This window comes from Chamaea fasciata, unplaced genomic scaffold, assembly GCF_029207755.1.
Source record: "Chamaea fasciata isolate MVZ Bird 193981 ecotype frontalis unplaced genomic scaffold, bChaFas1.0.hap1 SCAF_29, whole genome shotgun sequence".
In the NCBI taxonomy this organism is placed as follows: domain Eukaryota; kingdom Metazoa; phylum Chordata; class Aves; order Passeriformes; family Sylviidae; genus Chamaea; species Chamaea fasciata.
In genome coordinates this window covers 4,102,459-4,124,299 of record NW_027094114.1, presented here as the reverse complement: position 1 = coordinate 4,124,299, position 21,841 = coordinate 4,102,459, and the positions used below count along the sequence as shown (strand labels likewise).

At 51.5% G+C, this 21,841-nt stretch overlaps 1 protein-coding gene and 1 long non-coding RNA gene across 3 annotated transcripts; both read right to left on the bottom strand.

Annotated features, from left to right (window-relative positions):
- Positions 1–1,348: 1,348 nt before the first annotated feature.
- LOC136302563 (histone H3-like centromeric protein A) lies at positions 1,349–4,563 on the bottom strand. Its single transcript, XM_066206035.1, has 4 exons — positions 4,488–4,563; positions 3,850–3,941; positions 2,617–2,694; positions 1,349–1,977 (listed from the first exon to the last, which is right to left on the bottom strand). Exons 1-4 carry the CDS (start codon positions 4,561–4,563, stop codon positions 1,843–1,845), a joined length of 381 nt encoding a protein of 126 aa, XP_066062132.1. The 3' UTR covers positions 1,349–1,842.
- Positions 4,564–15,862: 11,299 nt separating this feature from the next.
- Positions 15,863–16,579, bottom strand: LOC136302576 (uncharacterized). Of its 2 annotated transcripts, none has more exons than XR_010724090.1 (3): positions 16,544–16,579; positions 16,397–16,440; positions 15,863–16,054 (listed from the first exon to the last, which is right to left on the bottom strand). It is a non-coding gene; the product is annotated as an uncharacterized lncRNA (long non-coding RNA). The 2 variants fall into 2 exon arrangements; XR_010724089.1 differs by having other exon boundaries at positions 15,865–16,050; positions 16,544–16,577.
- Positions 16,580–21,841: the final 5,262 nt, after the last annotated feature.

The window sequence follows — 21,841 nt, the reverse complement described above, 5'->3', positions numbered from 1 at the left end:
TGTGGGGCCACAGTAATGATAGGTCTCTCAGAAGTTCCAACTCCCACATCAACATCTTTATCCTGCCTGTGGCAAAGGAATGCAACTTTCCTTTTCCCCACGTACTCCATTCCAGGCACTACATTCTCCAGAGAAGCAGTGGATAATTTATCACTTCCTGAGAAATTCCTTTCTGCAAGCCTTTCGCTTACACTGCATTCCATCGAGCACTGGGACCCTGCTGCTCCCTTTTGGGCAGTCTGCTTCCTTGCTGTGATTCCAATCTCCTGATTGTGTTCTGTTTACTAATCAATCAGTGAAACCCATCCTTCTGCCATAGCTAATTAGCCCCTATGATCTCTCTCCCCATATTAAAGGTCTTTTCCCTTTGTCTTCCTCTCTTGGGGTCAACACTTGCCTTAAGTGACCCTGTAATTCTGCCACAGTGTTTTATCATGTCCAGCAAAACTCTAACCATGGGAGCCACACACTTGGATAACCAGTGATGTAGGTGAGGGCTGTCCTGGAACATCCGTCTTTCATTAGTTGCAAACATGCTGCCTTCTGTACACTCTCTGTCCTGTGATCTATGGCTGGGGTCTTGATCCTAAGCAAATCACGCCTCTCTAATGGATCCAACCTCCTGCCCAATAGGCAGTACTCTGAGTTAAAAACCACAGTTTTCTCTAGTCACCCACCATTAAAAATACTTCTGGCCCCCAGAAGCCATGGGCCTCTGCCTCAGACAAATGATTCAATCACCCCTGTCAGAGGTACTCTCCAAACATAACCAGTTTCCAATTCCCATGTAAGTCTGCTATACTTTCCCTGAAAGTTGCTATCTTGGCTGCTGTACCACACTGTTTTAGTAACATTTTTCAGATGTGTGTTGGCGAAGGCAGGAACGGGATGGGACTGCTGGGGTAGCTGTTCTCAATCTTTAGTGAAGCGCCAGTCTCATTACAGGGGTAGAGACAATTGGGAAAAAGCAACAGCTCACTGCCTGCCTGCAGCAGCCACAAATTTCTTTGTTACAGAGCATCTTAAAAACTTTTCAGCCAATAGTCTACTGCTAAAGCTTACAGACAGTTTAGCCAATCAATTATAGCACATGGACACCTGCTTTGAACAATGCTTGCTTGTATGCTTTTCTATTAAAAATTCACAATACCCTTACTAAGCTTAAGACCTTCTACTATCTAGTCAGGCATACATTTTCTGCAGTGCTAAGATTTATTCAAGCCAAACCTAGAAACTCAGCTTTTGTTTCCCATGTCCTTGTTTGCTCTACTACTGTATCTTAGATTCTAATTTCAAACTTTTCAGTTGCAGCAGATGCTGAGTTCTCAGCTTTTTCTGCTTGAGGCCTGCTTTTTCAGCTCCTAAAAATCCTTTTTACTTTTAGTGTTTTCCACACAGACCCTGACTATCATCGAAGGTTTTATCTTTAAATAGGGTTTGTAATGTGATTTCCTCATCATCAGATGTACTGCTGCTTATAGGGTCATTAGAGAGTGGGGTTTAGTCAAAGCAATTTTCCATCCTGTCCACAATTTGAGTTAACTTTATTTGAAGGTTCAGTAACAAAAATATTCCCCAGCAAACTCAGCACCAGCACGTCTGGGGAAAAAGAGGGCTGAGAGGACCCCAAAACAGGGGGTATCCCAAACCAGGTGGGTGGGGGCGGGGCTGGGATTTTAGGGGGGATATTTGGGCTCCCTGAGGTTTGGGGGGCTTAGAGGGTCCCATAGGAGGTCCCAGTAAGTTTAGGGTGTGAGATTGTCAGGAGAGAGCTCCAGGGTGGGGGTCCCAGTACAGGGCTCTGGGGGGTTGGGTCTCTGCAGGGGCTCAGGAGGGTCCCATTCAGATGCCCCCCTGCTCCAGCCCGCGCAGGCGCCGGGCCAGCTGCAGGTCTTTGGGGAACAGGGTGACTCGGCGGGCGTGCAGCGAGCACAGGTATCCGTCTTCCAGCAGCCGCACAAGGAAGGCCTCTGCTGCCTGTGTCCCGAAACCTGAGGGGGGGTCTGCAAAACCCCCCAGCATACCCCAACCCTCACAGCACCCCCTGGGGGCAGCAACCCCCCAAAACACACCCCCAGGGGTCAGGGTCCTTCCAAACCCACCCACGGGCGACTGGGGGTACTGAAACCTGTAAATGTGTGCCTGTAAACGTGTGATGGGGGACCAACACCAAGTGACCCATCCCCATTCCCCAACAGAACCCAAAAATAAGGGACCCCCCCCCCCAGCACCCAGAGGTCTCCCAGGGACCCTCTCAACATCCATGAAATCCTGTCCAGAACCCATTGACCTCCCCCAGCCCATGGAGACCCCCATAGACTCCCCCTCAGCTCCCATCAGATACCCCCAACAAACCTCTCAGCCCCATCCAAGCACCCAAAGAGACCTTCCTGGACCTCCCCAGTCCCCCAGAGAACCCCCAGCACCCACAGACCCCCCCTGCAAGCATCCACAGAACCCCAATCCTCATGGAAACCTTTTCACCACCCATGAGATCCCCCTCAGCCCCCTTCCCCACCCCCCTAAGCCCCCTGGACACCCCCAGAGCAACCATAGAACCCCTCCAGCCCCTCTGTGACCCCCCCCTCCAGCACGCCTGAGCCCCCCAACCCCTACCTCCTGCAGGGCCAGCAGGGTCATGCGCTGCCAGTGGTAATCCACCCCGCGGGTGAAGAGCAGGCAGAGCTCCTGCACCTGCAGCAGGGAGGGGATGTGGAGGGGGTACATGGGGGCATCGGGGTCACAGGGAGTGGAGGGACATCAGGACAATATGGAGGGGATGTGGGGGCATTGGGGATAACCCGGGCTGGGGCCACCACCCTGGTGACATGGAGACACTGTCTTGGGGACATTCCAGGGGCAGGAACGCTGGGGACCGGAACATCTGGGGATACACTGGGGAGTGGGGGAGGAGGGATGTCCCCATCATGATGGGGACACCCTGCAGAGACCCCAGGTGGGAGGCAGGGGGGATACACCACTCTGGGAACATCTTGGGAATACCCTTGGCCATGGGAACATGTGGACACTCTCCTGGGGAGGGGACACCCCGATGGGACAGGGGGGACAGTGCCAGCACAGGGGGCGGGGCACAGGGAACACCCAACCCATGCAGCCTCTGAAGGTTACGGGACACAAGGATGTCTAGAACCACAGAAGGACATTGGGAGATATGCAAGGATGTTGGGGGAGGACAGGCCCACCATGTCACAAGGATGGGGAGGACAAGGACATGGGGAGGGTTGGAACAGAGTTGAGGGGGGACCCTGGGGGAAGGGAGTGGTCCTGAGAAGTCCCAGGGAGTGATTTGGGTTTCTGGGGGGTGACTTGGTGGGTCTGGAGGGGGTTGGAAGGTCCCAATGGGTGTTTGGGATGGGGCCGAAAAGGAGACTGGAGGGTTCCAGGTTGGATTTCAGGGGTCCCAGGGTAGATTTGGGGCTTGGATTTTGGTCCTAAAATTTTTTTGAAGGGTCCCAGTGGGTATTTGGGGGAGTCCTGTGGGGAGCTGAAGGATCCCAGGGTGGATTGGAAGGTTCTGGGAGAGGTTGCAGAGCCCAAGAGGGTTGATCTAGGGTGTCCTGAGATGGATTTGGGGATCCCAGGAGAGGGGATCCAGAGTTGTTTGAGAGATACCAGAGAATGCTGGAGGTCCAGAGGTAGATTTGGGGGGGTCCTGGAGGGGTTTGGGGGTCCCCAAGTAGATTTTATGGGTATCTGAGATGATCTGTGTGGTCCCAGGGAAGTTTGGGAGTCCATGGGGGGTGCTGGGGAGGTTCCATCAGGGAAATTGGGGTGTCCGGGGATTTTGGGGTGCAGGAGTGTTCATTTTGGGATGTGGGGGGTTCTCACCAGGCAGGCGAAGGGGCCGGGGTGCAGCAGCAGGCAGGTGCTGCTCTGGTACCTGCGGATCTCCTGCAGTGCTCCCTGACCCAGGCGGCGCCCTGGGGGAGCATTGGATGGGGGTCTGTACGGGCTTTAGGGGATCTATTTGGCCTGGGGGGCACAGATGGGGGGCTCTGAGGGAACATGGAGGGTATAGGAGATCTAAAGGGCCTGAGAGGACACAGGGGCCTATAGGGGATCTAAGGAGTGGGGGCTATGAGGGCCGGGGGGACAGGGGAAAGCTGGGGGGGTTATAAGGGATCTCTAAGGTCTGGGGGGACATTGCGTGCATGAGGAATCTATAGGGAGCTACAGTGATGGCCGATACAGGGGAGCTACAGGAGGCAGGGAGTACGGGGGTTATAGGGCACAGGGTATAGGGAGCTATAGGGGAGAGGGAGTGTGGGGTGACTATGGGTGATGGCAGGGGTATATAGGGCACAGGTATACAGGTATATAGGGTACAGGTGGGGGGCGGGGGAGGGTTTATAAGGGGAGCTCTATAGTGGGGTCCATAAGAGCTCTGGAGGGGGGTCTAAAAGGGGCCTCGACGTGGGAGGTCCAGAGGGGGTGTCTATAAGGGGAGTCCTCGTCCCCTCACTCACTGCGTGCCCGCGGCCGGGGCGGTGGGGGGCTTGCGGGGCAGCCACGCCGTCTTGGGGTGGGCTTGGGGCGGGGCATGGTGCAGCCGAGTCCACCGCGGGGTCAGGGCGATTCCAGGCGTCCAGCAGGGCTGGAGGGGACCAGGCGGAGGGGGAAGGGGGAATCAGAGCGGACCCCGGTGTCCGGGGCCCCCCACGCCACCCCCGGGTCCCCCCGAGTCCTCCCGCTCCCCGCCCGGGACCTCACGCTCGGGATCCGCCGCGCCGTTCAAATCTCCCGCCGCGCCGCGCTGCTCCTGACGTCACTTCCTCCCACGTGCCAATCGGGGCGCGCCACCGCTCTGCCCCGCCGGGCGCCGCGACTCGATGGTGCCGCGGCAGCCGTGGGCTCATTAGCATAAATCTGCATGGCCCCGCCCTGGGCACCTCGCGCCTTGGCGCTCCCAGCGGAGTCTCGGTTATCGTCCCAGTGTGATCCCAGTCACTCCCAGTGTAGTTCCCGTTGCTCCCGGTTATCCACGTGGTTCCAGGTACTCCCAGAATGATCCCAGTGTGATGCCAGTCCCCCACCATATGATTCTAGTGTCTTCCAGTCACTCCCAGTGTGAGTCCAGTATGAACAGAACGGCTCCCAGTATGATCCCTGTCAAATCCCCAATGGTCCAAATCAATTCCTGTCCCTACTAGAATGATCCCACTATGATCCCAGTCACTCCCAGAATGATACTGGTTGCCCCCAGTGTGGTTACAGACATTGCCAGTACGAACCCAGCATGATTCCAGTTGTTCCCTGTATGATTCTAGTTGCCCCACTTGTGGTCCTAGTACCTCCAACATGGTTCCAGCATCTTCCATTTGCTCCCAGTGTGTCTTCAGTTGGCTCCAAACATGGTCCCAGTAGCTCCCTGTGCCTCCCAGTAACCAGTAGGGGTCAGTCAAAGGTTACAACTGTCCATGAAATCCACTGGGAGAAGCAGATTGGGGGGTTAGTGAAGCTACGGTGACCCATGTGGGCTTTGGAGTCTCTTCAGGACATTGCCTCACAGACCTGCCGGTTTACCCCCAGTTTTCCCAGTGGGCCACCCCACCCCTCATTTGACCCCATCAGGCCTTCCAGTTGCCCCTAGCTGTTCACCCAGGTCACCTAGCTGCCCCTCAGTTCTCCCAGCGGGCCATCACATCCCCATTTGACACCATTGAACCTCCCAGTTTCTAACACTAGTCATCCCAGTTGTCCCCCTAAATCCTACAGTTCCTCCCAGTCCTTCCAGTGGGCCACCACACACCCATTTCACGGAATCACTGAGGCTGGAAAATCCCTCCAAGACTGAGTCCAACATCTGACCACCTTCTACCTTATGACTCAACCATCACGCTGAATGCCGTGTCTAGTTGTTACTTGAACTCCTCCAGGGATGGGGCCTCCACCACCTCCCTTGGCAGCCCATTTCAATGCCTGACAACCTTTTCTTTGAAGAAATTCTTCCTGATGTCCAACCCGAACCTCCCCTGGCACAGCTTCAGGCCATTTCCTCTTGTCCTGTCCCTTTTTTCCTGGAAGCAGAGCCTAACCTCGCCTGGCTGTCGCCTCCTGTCAGGGAGTTGTGCAGAGCCAGAAGGTCTCCCTTGAGTCTCTTTTTCTCCAGGCTGAGCCCCCACAGCTCCCTCAGCCGCTCCTGGTGCTCCAGGCCCTTCACCAGCTCCATTCCCTTCCCTGGACACGCTCCAGCCGCTCAATGTCTCTCTTGCAGTGAGGGGTCAGAACTGGGCCCACAGGACTCAAGGTGGGGCCTCCAATCACTGCCCTGGTCCTGGTGGCCACACCATTCCTGATCCAGGCCAGATGCCACTGGCCTTCTTGCCCACCTGGGCACACACTGGCTCAAATCCAGCTGGCTGCCAACCAGCAGTCCCAAATTCCTTCCTGTTGAGCAGCTCTCAAGCCATTCCTTTCCCAGCCTGGAGCATTCCATGGGGTTGTTGTGACCCAGCACTTGGCTTTTTCGACTCTTACACCATTATTCTTGGCCCATCAGTGCAGCCTGTCCTGATCCCTCTGCAGAGCTTCCTGTTCTTCAGCAGATGCACACTTCCACCCAAGTTGGTGTGATCTGTGAACTTCCTGAGTGTGCCCTCAATCCCCTTGTCCAAGTCACAGATGAAGATGTTGAACAGGACCAGCCCCAACATTGAGCCCTGGGGAATCCCAGCAGTGCCCAGCCCCAGCTGGCTGTGGCCCCATTCCCACCCCTCCTTGGCCTGGCCACCAGCCAGGTGTTCCCAGTGAGAGGCACCTGTCCCAGCCAGGAGCTGCAGGTGCTCCAGGAGAGGCAGGGAGGTGGAGGCAGTGCCAAAGGCTTTGCTGAGCTTCAGGCAGACACACCCATACATGTCCAACATCCACTTGGGCCACGTGGGGACAGCAAATCAGGTGAGTCAGGCAGGACCTGCCTTTCCCAAGCCCTGGCGGTTCCCAATGCCCTGGTTTTCCTGTCCGTGCCATGGGCTCCCCCCAGGGAATCTGTTCCAGGCCTGTCCCAGCACCAAGGCCTGGAGTTTGCTGGATCCTTCTGGCCCTGATCTCAGTGGCTCCCCTTCACCTCCAGTATGGTTCTAGTCATTCCCACTATGATACCAGCATGATCCCAGTTGCTCCCATTCACCCCCAGTATGATTCTCCTTACTCCCTGTCACTATCCAGCACGGTTCCAGTCGTTCCCTGTATGATCCTAGTTACGCCAGTTGTGATCCCAGTACCCCCACCATGGTTCCAGCATCCTCCAGTTGCTCCCAGCACGGTCCCAGTAGCTCCCAGTGCCTCCTTGTGGCCAGTGGGGATCAGTTGAGGGTTGCAGCTGTCCATAAAACCCATCTGGAGGAAAAAGGACACACAGGTGATGTGGGGGGATATGGAGGAACATGGAGGCACTGTCCTGCTGTCACCAAAACTGCAGGAAAAACAAAGAGTCTCCAACAACATTTTTAGTATTAGAGAATTAAGGCATTACTTTATTCTGAAAATAATTTCATCCATATATTGCTTGGGTTGTGCAGAGAAAACCATTCCATCACACACAGCTGTTTACTAGATTTTTCACATACTTAAACAGTCAAAACCCAGAAAAATTCATTGGTGCAATTTTCATTGGCCACAAGTTACACAGTTCTTTGTATTTGGTTTCCTATTGGTTATTGATCACTTTGCCTCCAATGCTAATTAGGTCCTTGTTCTTTGTTCTCTTACCGATCTTTTCCCAGACCAGGTGTCTCTGACACACCAGGAAGGATGTTCAGGCATTGATGGTCATTTATCTCTTGAGCATCCTCTGGCAGCTACCAGTCCATTGAAACATCAAGCTCATCAGGCCTTGCTCAGCAAACAGTCTTTTGAAAAGAAAGTTCCTTTCCCCCTGGGCAAAGATGAACAAAACCCCTGACTAAAGGTAGTTAAAAATTTTAGAAGTTACATAATTTCCAACACCGCCCCTCCCCATAGACACAGTACTGCCACCCTGTGTCCCCATGTCCCCTCATCTCCCTCATGTACATATGTCCACAAGGTCCCTCATGTCCCATCTGTCCCTCCACATATGCCACAATGTCCTCATGTCTCCCATGTGTCCCCAGTATTGCGTGTGTTCCCCATGTTCCCACCCTAACTCCCATCCCCCAGTGTTTGTGCCCTGTGGCAGGAGGTGCCAGGACTCTTCGTGGCCAGCTGGGACATCCCTCTAGTGGTCTTGTGTTCCTCTGGGATACAAAAAATAGAGGGAAGGAACACCCTGAATGCAGGGGAGGGCCCCAAAAGTGTGGCAAACAGGATGGGGCAAGAGCATCCTTCCTCCACTTCATTTTTGGGGCCCCACTGATGGGACAGGGGATACACATTCCCCTTCCCACATTCCCCTACCCAGGGATCTGGGCCCCTCTGCACGGGATTGAGTTGGGGACACCCCCCCCACCAAATTAATGGCCTTGAGACCCTCACATGTAACTGATTTATCTTCCTGGAACTGAGACCTTCCTCATGGGATTTGGACACACACCCCCTCCTCCCACGGGATTAGGGGACCCATCATTGGACTGGACACTCCCTCCCCATAAGATTGAGACCCCCCTGAAAGTGGGACATTCCCCCCATGTGACTGGGCACTGAGCTCCATCGTCAGCCCCTGCTCCCCCTTCACCAGGAACCCCCAGTGTGGACTCGATATTTTCGGAGCTTGAGAATAGCTAGCTCTTCTCAAGGGAAACTTTTCAAGTTTTCTTTTTCCCAAAAAAACCCCTTGTGCAAACAATATTCCTTTCCTGTAACAGGGGTTGTTTGCTATTTCTGTTACTTAGCCAATGGGAGAGGGGTTACTCCTATGGACCAATAACGTGCCTTCTTAGCACAGCGTGTTATAAAAGGGCTGAATGAATTGTAAATAAAGCCTTCTGATTTCTACTGCCTTCTGACTGGAGTCAAGTATCTTTATTGCGTGTCCCATTGCGACACCCCTGGACCTGAGGGTGGCACTAAGCAAGATGGCCACCAAGCCCACTTGTGTGGGCAGGGGGCCACAGGAAGGCTAAGGCCCCAATTGAGGGAGCCTCAGGGCTGGGGGCCCATAGAGGGGCCCCCAGGCTGGGAATTGCTGACAGAGGAATGGAGAAGAATGCATTGGCAATGTCTGTGGCGGCACCATTTTGCTGCCTTGGACTCCCACTCATACTGAAGTTCTGACATGCCCAGCATGGCAGCACTCCGTGATGGTGTGGCTTCATTCACTGTCAGCCCACTGTCAGTGTCCACTGTCCATGGGACTCAGGCAGGGGCCATGCAGGGCTATTGAAGGGTTAGCGAGTCTTGCTGAGCACGCCCAGTTGTCCAGATCATGGATCAGCTCATGAACGGGGTCCTGAAGTCCAGTGTCATGTTGCCAGTAGGACACTGTTGTACCTGCTGTTCTTCAACTCTCAGCAGTCCCACAGCAGAAGGGTCCTCTGAAAGACAAAGCAAGGGATTCAGCTATCTGAATTTCTTCTGTCTCCACAGCAGCTCTCCCAAAGCCCAGTGATGTTGTTTTGGGTCCCTGAAATACCTCTTCTGAGGTGATCTATGCCAAGGATACACGGAGCCTCAAGGCCACTGACAATGGAGTTTTTCTGCCACTCATGCCCAGTCAGGAGCACTTCAGCTTCCAGTATAGTCCCTGTTGGGATCCCCCTGTCACCCCAGAAACAGAGATGGATTCTGCCCTTGCATGATGGCATCAGGGTACATTGTGCACCAGTGTGGCCTTGTGCTCCTGTGGCTCTGCTGTGCCAGGCCATGGATCCACACAGTCCAATAGACCCCACTGTCCTTCTCCCACACCTGGCTGGAGCCAGGGCCCGTCTGGCTCTGATCACGGTACTCGTTGCTCGCTTCTTGTCAATAGGAGCTGGAGGTCCTTTACAGAGGGTCAGAAGTAACATCAGCCCTTCAATTCTGCCTGAGGACTTGCCCAGTGGAAACGGAGCGGCATTTTTCCTTGAAGAGTTTTCTGTGGTGATTAGTTTTCCCTCTCAACTCACATACCTGTGCTGCCAAGGCAGAGGTGGGTTTTCCATCCCACTCCCTCATGTCTTCACCATGGTCAGGCAGGTAAAACCACAAGTTACCTCATGATGTGCCCCCTCTCTCTTAAGCAGGGGGCGCTTGCTCCCTATAGACACTGGTCTGTACTGGTGGGGCACGGGGCACTTCTTAGTTGCTGGTAGTCTCCTTTAAATTGCTGGAGGTCCCTTCCACAGATGCAGGCCTGTAGGGTGAAAAAGATACTTTCTTCATATTGCCAGAGTTTGGTAACCAAATTATCCACTCTTTGTTCTCCTTCTTCCCATGACATCACTGCCAATGAGCTGGTATACGGTGGTGGCACCTCAGTAGGAACTTCCACCTGTGTACACTGAACCTCATCTGGATCTACAGGGGACTGTAGGTCTGGATGCAATCCTGTGCCATATGCCCCAGGATGATCCTGCCTGAGCAGGGAGGTTGGACCAGATGACCCCACTGGTCACTTCCAATCAAACTGATTTTCTGATTCTGTGAAAGCAGGAGCAACTCACAAGTGATGATGGAATACGGACAATTGGTGGAAAGAAAATTCTGACAGTTACAGGGAGGAATGATGGCACAGGGAGCAGGACAGACCAACAGAATAAAGCAGGAAGAGGAGCATGAGATAAACAGCAAGGATGGCAGGGAGAAGGTTTCCCACTGGACTCCATAAAATTACATCACAGAACTGATCTGATTGCCTTCCACGACAGGACAGTTCCTGGATGAATGAGGGGAGTGACGTGGGTCCAGGCTCCCTTGGCAGCCCTTTGGAAGGACTCAGCAGGTGGGAAAGGTGGGCAGGGAGGAGCCTCACCTGTCCTGCCATGTCCCACAGGGCTGGGAGACAGAAAAACCAGCTGAGAGTAATGCAACAATCACAGTTCTGTTTCTTCCAAACTCAAACCTGGAGAAAACTCCATCCATCCCTTCAGGGACACAAACTAGGTTTCACCTCCCAAACCCCAAACATTTTGAGGTGAGGAGATTGTGCCAGACGAGGATATTTTCCTGGTTGATCTCCAGAGGCCCTTCCAACCCCAACTATTCTTTCACTGCCCAAAACACAGGCAAGGGCCTCAGCAACCACGTTCTGGGTAGTTTTCCTCAGCTCCTAAAGTTTCCTGATCCTTTTCCTTTTCAAAATCCTCACTTAAGGAAAAATGAGGTGTCAGGACCTGCTGGATGTCCCCACATTGCCTCCCCAAACCTGCAGCAGCTTCCAGGAGAGAATCTGCCATGTCTGAGTGAAAGTATTTTATTTTTCATAAAAAACATGAAAAATGTTGTAACCATTTAGGGGAATGGTCTTTCGCCTTTTGACCCTTCTGGAATTTCCTCCTTACATGTCCACACCTAATTGGCTGAATGCCAGGACCCTCCCAAAATAGGAGACTAGATAAGACCCCTGTAATACTTTTGTTCTCTCTCTTGATGCCCCTGGACCCCTTCGAGGAATAAACGCCTTGGAATAATCTGGGGGTAAGAGCCTCTTTTGGATCTTCTGTCTTGTCCCTTCGGAGATATTCCTCCAAAGCCTCTCCAGAGCTAGCCCCAGGGGGGGCTGCGGGGGGAATATTTTCAGAAAAATGCTGCTTTTATCTCTAAACTCTCTAAGTCTTTCCTGCCACACCCCGTATCACTTCAGAACAGGGGATTTATAAACCTTAAAATCCTTGAGAAAAGTAACATTCACAGTTAAATTTTATTTTGGTGCAATCAAGGCTTTGGTCTTGTAGGACTTGGCGATGGTCACTGGGAGTAGCCCAGCAAAGGAAAACTATGACCAATGGAAGGGTAAATCCTGCACAAGTTGAAGTCCTGAGAAGAAAGTACCTGCCTTGCAGATGTGCTGCAAGAAGCCTAAATAAGTAGCATCATCATCTCTTTATTTATGAAAGGTGAAACATTGATGTCTAGCATAACACAGCCTGGACAAATTATGGAAAGTAAAATAACATTTTAAAGCAGCAAATCCATGTTCCAGAGAATTCCATGACACAGGAGTAAATCCATGATTTACTCTAAAATTCACTTTCTGGTTCAAACCAAACCCACCTGATCTCCCGTTTGAGTTCACCTGACACTAGCTAGAGCTTGGGAAATATTTCTTGCTCTGCTGATGCCTCCTTTGGTCCCAAGTCCCTTTCATTGCTGTTGTCCCTCCTCCCTGAGTAGCTCCCCAGGTGCTGCAGGTGCCAGTGCAGATTCCCCTGCAGCCCTGGAGAAGAGAGTGAGGCAGGTGTTGCCTCTGTGCCCCAAGTGCCTCCACCTGAGGGACTCACTGCATGGAAAACGACCTGGAGCAGTTTCTGAGGAACTCACACCCCCACTACCCATCTCCCCTGGGAGCTTTTGCATCACGTTTTCTCCTCCTACCTCTTTGAAGTGTGAGTGATGGAGCAGCCTGGGGGGACACCTGGGGTCAGCCAAGGTCACCCACCCCAAACCTCCCCCCCTTTTAGAATCCCAGGCTGGTTTTGGTGGGAAGGCCCTTCAAAGGTCATCTTGATCCATCACCTGCCATGGACAAGGACATCTTCCACTATCCCAGGTTGCTCCAAGCCTGTCCAACCTGGCCTTGGACACTTTCAGGGATGGAGCAGCTGCAGCTTCTCTGGACAACCTGTGCCAGGGTCTCAGCACCCTCACAGGCAGGAATTTCTTTCTGGTATCCCATCTAACCCTGTCCTCTGGGAGGTGAAAACCCTCATCCTCCATCCTGTCCCCTGACAAAGACCCTCCCCAGCTCTCCTGAAGGCCCCTTTCTATATTATATTTTATTCTCTATTATATTTATAGCTACATACGTATCAGTCCAAAAAGTGGCTCAGGCAGTCCATGACTAGTTGTGGCCACCTGGGGTAGCTCCTTTTGGGGGGTGTGGGGGAGTGCTGTGGATTCAGGCAGATTTATGTGTTTAGATGGCCTCAGGAGGCTTTAGAGGGAGGTTTGGGAGGGTCCTGAGGGTTGGGGAGGGGGGGGCGGGGCTATGGAGCATTTTGAGGGGACTCTAAGGGTATTTGAGATCTAGTGGGGAGTCTGTAGGGGATGGAGGGGGAGTCTCTGGGGTTTTCGAAGGGCTATAGGAATGTATACTTCCAGTCCCCAAAGTCCTCCCCACCTCTTCTGCACCTGACAGGATTTGATCTCCACCTGTCAGGGAAGCTCACCACACAGACTTCCCAATTCCCATGAAATTTTAGATGTGTGCAACATGCAGGAATGTTTTTCCTGTAGTTTCCCTGGCTCCAAGAGGGGACACGGGAGCCACACGAAGGGGGGGGGGGGGGGGGGGCTTGTCCACCCCCCACGTCGGCAATTGCAGCTTTGATTCAAATTTTAATTAAAGGCTGTTGCTGATACTGCGATAGGGTCAGGGTCTTTCTCTACATCGTCATCATCACACCAATTCCCAGAAGACACTTGAGGGGCGCTTGGGGGGCAGTTAGGGGGTGCTCGCAGGATCACTAAAGGGTCTGGAGGGGCACTTAGGGGTCGGGGGGCAGTTGGAGACCACTTGGGGGTCCGAGGAGACACACGGGGCATTTTGAGGGCAAGGAGGGGACGGGGAAGGGGGGCGGGGAGGGCGGACTTAGGGATCCTGAGGGGCACTTGAGTGTCAGGAGAGAGAAACTGGGGGTACTTATGGGGCCCCGGGGGGCACGCACGGTTTAGGGAAGCACTTGGGGAGCAGCTGGGACGGCACTCAGGGAACAGTCCCGGCTCCGAAAGGGCTCTCAGGGGCCGCGGGGCATGCCGGGAACTGCACTCCCGGCGCTGACGACGTTCTGCGGGACCCCGCGGTCTCCCGGGAGTTGTAGTACAGCAGCGAGTAAACTGGCGCGGAACAAGCGGCCAATGGGCGGCGGGAGGCCTGAGGGACTTTTGGGGTTCAGGGGGACACCAGAACCACCCGGCGGCCGTGAAGGTGAAGAACACAGGTGAGCCCCGCCCCCACGGGTCTGGGGGTTCCCCACCCTGAAATGCCCAATAACCCCTCCAGGCGCCCCTATACACTTCCTAGTCCCCCCAGACACCCTCCCCCAACCCTGTCCTGGGTCCGCCAAAACATCCCACACACCCCCAGATCGTTAAAGACCCCCCAAAGCCCAAGGGTCCCCCAATTCCCTTCCTGGACCCCCAACATCTTCCACAGGTCTCCCCCAACACCCCTAGAGTCCCCCCACCCCCAAAAATCCCCTAGACCTCTTCTGGACCCCCTATAGACACGCAGTGCCCCCCTCAACCACTCCCAATTCCCAGCACTCCCCGTACAACCCCCAAACGCCTTCTGCAGCCTCAGAGCCCCTCCAAACACCCCACACACCCTCATGTACCCCCTAGAGACACCCAGCACCCCACCAACGCCCTCTTTGGAGCCCTCAGAACCCCCCAAATGTTCTTGAGGACATATAGGGGGAGAAGAGACTGGGGGCAATCCCAAAGGTGGGGGAGGTAAGGGAGGGGATTTTGGAGGTCTCCATACCTCCCTGGTGCAATTTTGGGGTGTCACTGCTTTATTGGCCCCACCATGGGTTGAGGGTGCCCAGGTGGGCATTCCAGGAGGGTCTCAATGGCCCTAGGGTGGGGAAAGGGAGAGCAAAGGGGGGATTAGGGGCATTTGGGGGAGGTGCAGGGGCAGACCCCTGAAATCTGGGGGCAGGGGTGTCCTACCTAAGGTGTCCCCTTATGGCCCGGTGGTGGCATCGCAGCATCCAGAGGAGGGGGTCACGCAGACGGGCTGGGGGTCCTGCATTTCACAGGGAGTGGCAGTTCCACGAGTGTTCCCCCAGCTCCACACAGGATTTCCTGAGCCAGAAGTGCCTCCCCAACCTACAAGTGCCCCCTCAGCCCCTCAAGGGACCCCTGATCCACAACTGGCCACCGTGGCCCATGAGGGCACCTCCAGCCCCAGCAGTGACCCCTCTGGCCCGCAAGGGTTCATCCAGCCCAACCAGTGACCCCTCTGACCCACAAATGCCCACTAGCCCTCAAGTGACCCCATGAACCTCAAGTGACTCCCTTGCCCACAAGTGACCCCATGATCCCCAAGTGCCCCCCAGCCCTCAAGTGACTCTCTTGCCCACAAGTGACCCCATGATCCCCAAGTGCCCCCCAGCCCTCAAGTGACTCTCTTGCCCACAAGTGACCCCATGGCCCACAAGGCCTCCTCCTCCAGTGCCTCACCCAGTGGCTGCTGCAAGCGCATCCCCTGTAGGCCATCACGAGCACTGCTCCTGATTGGTTGTGGGGCGTCAGGGGGTCACGTGACCTCAAGCCCCGCCCTCCCTGGCCCAGGGGCACAGGAAGCGCCAACCTTGCCGGCCGCAGGGCACCCTGGGAGTCACATGCCTGCCAATCTAGGGCACAACGCAGAGCCCCGAGGCGATCATGTGGCCCACAGAATGGCTCCTGCCGCAAAGGGACATGGGACTCTCGTTTCCCGCAGGGTGGCGCCCTCTGGTGCAGAGATGCACAGACACTGCTGCTGATTTCCCAGGCGGCCTCGTGGGAGTCACGTGACTGTGAGTGTAGTGCCCCCTGCAGGGTATACGGAGAGCTGCTCCTCATTGGCCAGATGATCTCGTGGGTGTCATGTGACCTCCAACATGGCTCCTGCCTACAGGGTTCCTGGGAGGCAGCCTGGGGTGAGGACGTCCCCTGGTGCTTGCAGAAGTGTCTCGTGATTGGCCATGGAACCTCAGGGGGGTCACGTGACTCCAAGGGCACCACTCCATGCAAGGCCCCGGGGGGATCACGTGACCTCTCCCGTGGCACTCCCGGCAGGGCATCCTGGGGAGCAGCAGAGCCCAGCAGGGCCCTGCCCATCAGGGGCGTGTCCAGAGCTGGCTCCTCCCCTCGGCACCGCCTCAAGCGCCATTGGACGAGGGGGTCATCTAGGATGGAGGCGCAGGGGGCGGAGCCAAGCAGAAGCTTCGCCGTCTCTGGCCCGTGAAGGCGGGGCCTGAGCAGGGCCTGGCTGGGGGGAAGGAGAGTGTTGGGGGAGGGGCGAGGACCCCCGAAATGCTGACCCTGCCCCCCCTCGGGGCTGGTGGTCTCGGGAGGAATGTGAGGGGCTGTGGGACGCACTAATGGGCAGAATGGGGGATCCGGGGCATCACCTGGGATCGGCTGTTGGGGGTCCCCGAGGCGCTCTTGGGGAACACGGGGCAAGGGAGTGAACTGGGAGGCATTTAGGGGTCGGGGGTAGCATTTGGGCGCAAGGGGTGCACTTGGAGTCCGGGAATGGGGGAGCAGATTGGGGTCCCCAGGGGGCACTTGGGGATCCCGAGGGGCACTTGAGGCCGGGCTGCTCTCCCACCTCCTTTGCACCAGAAGCTCCGTTCGCTGCTCCAGGCTGAGCCTCTGCGGGGGGAATGCGGGGAGTCACGCGGGGTCCCCCCTGACCCCCCCAAATTCCGCTCTGGTATCCCCCAAGCCCTCCCCCAGCGGACCCCTCAGGCCTCACCCGCTCCATCGCCCACTCTCTCCTTCGGTTTCGCCCCGGCGCTCCGAGCTCGGGCGCTGATTGGTTAAGGGCGGGGACGGGCGGGCCCTGCGGCTAATGGGAGGCGGGGGCGGGGGAAGGCGGGAAGCGGCGGCGCCGAGCGCGGGGGGGGGCGGGGCGGGTCCCTGGGAGGGCTCTGGGGACTCCCGGAGGGCTGCGGGGGCTCTGGAGGCACCGAGAGAGTCCTGGGGGTGTATGTGGGGGTCCCTGGCGGGGACTGCGCGTCTGTGGGCGCCGAGAGATACCCAGGGAGTTTTGGGGGTTACTGGGGTGGTTTTGAGGGTCCCGGAGAGGTTGTTCGGGACCCCCTGGTCGGGGTTTATGGTCGGGGGAGGTTGGTGTGCTTCTGGGCGTCCTAGAGGACATTTGGCGGTCGAGGAGGGTCCCCGTGTGGTTTGGGAGTTCCTTGGGGTGGTTAAAGTGGCAGCTGGGTTCCCGCTGACAGAGACCCCCAATCTCCCCCATGGACCCCCTAAATCTCCCCTGGAATCACCAAGCCCTCCCAGGGACCCCCAAACCCCGACAGGACTCTCTCAGCGCCCCATTGATCCGTAAGCCCGTCCAAGGGAATGACACCAAAATTGGCTGGAAAATAAACTTTGTTACCCAATCTGAAGCGTTAGGAAGCAGGCATTCTTTATCTGTGCAGGACAGACTGAAGGATTTCTCCTTTAATCTGATGTGTGTGGTGAGAATTCACAACAGGGTATGGTCCTGGAGGGAGCACGAATGGGGGTCTCTGGTGGTCATGTTCACGGAATGCTTCCATATGACAGGTGACCTTTTCTTAAATGTGTTCCTTGGGCATGCACTGTTCCTTCTTGGTACATGAGGACAAAAACCCCACTACATTCCTCATTACCTATTTCTCCACTGGCTTCAGCTATGCTTGTGATCCACTGTGCGTACCTTGACATCCTTTCATCGTTTTTGCCAGTTAGTCTTTAAGCTCCATCCGGCACCTTCAGGGCAACTGAAAATTTCCCTTCTCCGTGTCATTTGTCAGGAACCCCAAAACCCTTCCAGGGACCCCCAACAGCCCCCAGGGACTCCCATCTCCATGCAGGGACCTTGTGGTTTGGGGAGTTCAGAGGGCTGAGGGGGTCCCCGGGTAGTTTTGGGGGATCCCCATGTGGTTTTGGGGGTCCCTGAAGGAGGTTGGGAGGTCTCTGTCTCTGGACAATTTTGAGGATCTCTGTGGGGTTCAGGGATTCCTCATTTTTACGTCTTCATTTTAAGACAAAAGCCCTTCAATTCCCTGTTTGCCATCGTCTCTCCTGGCTCCAGCTGATTTTCTTCAGCTTTTTCAGTCATTTGGGCCAGAATTTCCCATTCCCTGGAATTCCCCTCTGGGACTCGGGTCATTAATTTTGGGCAAAAAACATCTGGGTTTGGTCTGTCCTTTCCCCAGGGTCATGGGGCCAGAGGGTACCATGGGGACAGTGATTCTGGGAGTTCAGGGAATTTGGGATGATTGCCGTGGGTCCCACACCTGTTGTGAATCCCTGTGGGTTCCACCCCTGTCACAACGTCCCTGTGGCACTCACACTTTTCACGGTGGGTTCCATTCCTGTCATGTCCCATCCATGACAGGACCCAGCTGCCAGTTCCCAGATTCTCTGGAGCTGTGGGTCATGCCCCTTTGGCCCCTCCCCCCCATCCTGAAATTCTGCTGAATCTGCCCAAATCTGCAGGGTTTGGCTGTGGCTTGGGTGTTTTTCTTTGGGTATAAAAGGAGTGATTTTGGACAAACACTCTGTGTCTGCAGGATCCCAGGAATTGAAGAGCCAAGGGGCTGGTGAGTGGGGAGGCTTCATTCCCCGTTTCTTCCTGGTTTTCCTCATTGTTTGGGGAAGGGCAGAAATTGAGGCTTTTTTCTGCCCACATTTCAGATTTTTTAACCCTTTCCCTTCCCCAGTTTTATGGCTTTTGCTCCCTTTCCCCCGCAAGTTTCATAATTTTATCCTTCTTGGGAATCCCCAAGTAACCCTTTTTCTTCCAAAATGTTGGGCTTTAAACACATTTTTTCCCCCATCCCAAGTTTTTTTATTTTTTGCCCGTTTCCCCCAAATCTCTGAAGTTTGCCATTTTTGTGCACTTTTCCCCCAAATTTCAGATTTTTTGCCTTCATGCCCAAAATTTGGTGAGTATTTTCCCCCTTTTTGAGGCCAAATTGAACATTTGGGAGGGTTTGTGTGGGAGCAGGTGAATGAAGTGTTTTCCTGGATGTTGATCCCCATTTTTGATCCCAATTTGGGGCATGTTGGGCACAAAACAGCCATTTTGACCGAAACTGGTGGGATTTGGGGAAGAAATCATCCTTTCCGTAAAATTTTAGTGTGGATTTGGTGGAAATGGTGTATTGTGGTGGCATCAAGGGGATGGCTTGGCAGGAAGGCTGTGTCAGCATTTTAACCTCATTTTGACAGGAATCTTGGTGATTTGGGTTTAAATTAATCTGGTTTTTAAGTGAATCTGATGAAGATAGAGACTCTGATGTGGCCTGAAGCCAGGGGGGGTGGGGAGGATGGGGGGAGTGATGGTTGCCTCAGCTGTTTAATTCCATTTTGACCACAAGGGGAGGGGTTGAGGAAAAAAAAACACTTGACCCAAAATGCGGCAATTTGGGAAGAAAAACCATTTGTATCCAAATTTGGGGAATTATGGACAAAATTCATGGAGTTTGGAATGTTTGGAGTGGATTTGGGGTCAGTGGGGGCCAAAATAATCCCCAAGACATTTCCATGGGGTGAAAAAATGCATTTGGGGGTACTGAAAGGTGTTTTGGGGTAATTTGGGTGTCATTTGAGGCTTTTGGAGACACCTCTCAGGGCTCACATGGATTTTCCCCATAAAATAATGATTTTTAGTGATTTTGAGTGTTTTTTCACAGGGATGGCACAAGATGGGATCTGGTGGCTCCTCCTCCTTCCCTTTTGTGGTAAGCAAACCCCCTGTTTTCCACACAAAATCCCCAATTTTCCTGGATTTTGTACTTATTACCAGGCTTTTTAGCATATAAAATGAAATCCTGAATCCCTGGGCTTGTTTTTGTGTGAAAATTCCCCTCTTCCCTCATTTTGTATTTTCTCCAACAACCTCTCAGCTGCAGATTTATTATTTTTAGCAAAAAAGCCCTTTTAATTTTTTTAAATCCAAACGCCTTTGGAATCTTTTATTTTTCATGAACGCCTCAATAATTTCAATAGAAAAATCCCATTTTCCTCACTTTCTACAGAAAAAAATTAAAAAGTGCACTTTGTCCTGCTATTTTCAGTTTACTTTTTGGTTGTGGGTTTCTTCGTATGGTGTTTTTGTTGTTGGTTTTTTTTGGTTTTTTTCGGTTTTTTTGTGAGCTAAAATTCTAATGATGAGTTTTAGTGTTTTCCCAGGAAAAAAAACCCAAAAGCTATATGCTGGAATTGTATTTTTTTTTGGGGGGGGGGGAAAGATCTATTTTTAAAAAGGCTTTTTTAATGAAAAAAGTTCTTTTATTTGGTCTTTGTTAATAAAAGCAGTTGGTATTTAAAAAACACAACCCCTTTTATTTCGTATTTTCCTATTTTTTTTTCCAATTTTCATTAAAACCTCTTATCAACCCAATTTTAGATAGTGTTTTAAAGAAAAAAACCTTTTATTCCCTTAATATTTTTTAATTCTTTTTTTAAAATTTATTTTTAAAATTTATTCATTGAGGGGAATAAAAAGCCCTCTTGAACTCTGTTTTAGGTTTCAAGTATTTTTAAAGAAAAAACCTCATTCACTCTGTTCTAATTCTTAAAATCCTAATTGCTCATTTCCCTGTTGATTTTTCTTCAAAATCCCCCTGTAAAAAACCCCTTAAAAACCCTTTTTTATGTATTACTTCAGGAAGCTTCCTTTAATCCTATTTTTTATTCACAGTCAAACCTCTTTATTCCAAGTTCATTCCCTCAAAACATTGAGATTCCATTTTTTTTTCCAAAAAAAAAATCACCAGAATTATGCTTTTTTTACCCAACATTCACAATTACCTATTTTTTCAATTTAAAAAAATCTTTATCATAGATTTTTATATATAGACCGAGTTTTAATCAATTTTTATTTCATTTTGATGGTTTTTTTATCCTGAATATCTAAAAAATTCCTTTTTTTTTTAATTCGGGAGGATAACCACTCTTTTTGACTTATTTTGGGGATAAAAAGGGGTATTTTTTTTGTTTTGTAACATTTTAAAAATCCCTGAAAATATTTTTAATAATTTCAAAGTATCTTTTATTTGTTTATTTTTACTTTTATTTATTTTTATATATTTTATCTATATCCATATCTATATTTCTACTTATATAAAATACCTAAAATTTTAATTGGCTAATACAATTAAATAGTGTAGTTGAATAACATACTATTGACTAATAGGACAACAATTGCTTATTAATACTTACCTATAATTTTATATGTTGTGGATATATTATTAATATGCACAGGCTATAATAGTTATATATGAATGTACAATATAATCTTTTCTGTAATTATATTAAAAATACAATGTATGATCTATTGTTCTATAATTATGTTGTTAGTATTATTATTCTTGATTTGCATTCTTTAGTAAGAATTTCTATGAAAATTCAGTACAAAATTATTTAAATGTTTATATGGATGTATAAAAGATGTGAAATATAAAAAACATTTTAATATTTTGTATTCATATAATATATTAGTGTGTTTATTAATATGGCACACTATATATTGCTATTATATGCAACTATATCCAGTTATTGAGAGGTAATTATAAAATATAGAATAGATATTACTATAAATATAATATATACATCTGTAGATTATTTTACAATGTACTATGACATAGAGTTGCATTATATTATATGAATGACATTATGTTATTGTATTGTAATGTAATTATAACTGCATGCAATGAATGAATATAAAATTTACTAACGCAGTTATATATTATTTTTGTGTTAGAATGTAATAGACACTATTATAATTGTTACATAATTACATATAATGATAGATTACATTGCAATATAGTTTAATGTAATGGTATATTAATTCTATTCTGGCCTACAATATATTCTCTACCTTTGTATTTTTGCTCCTTATTGCTTATTTTTGATTGATTTCTAGAGGGGTTTTTTTTCCCCAGACCGTTTCTATGGAAACAAGAAATAAAATAATTTAAAGTCATTATCTGAATATTTTAATAGAGGAAATATGAATTATCTACTGTTGTATGTAATTATAAAAATAGCATGTAAA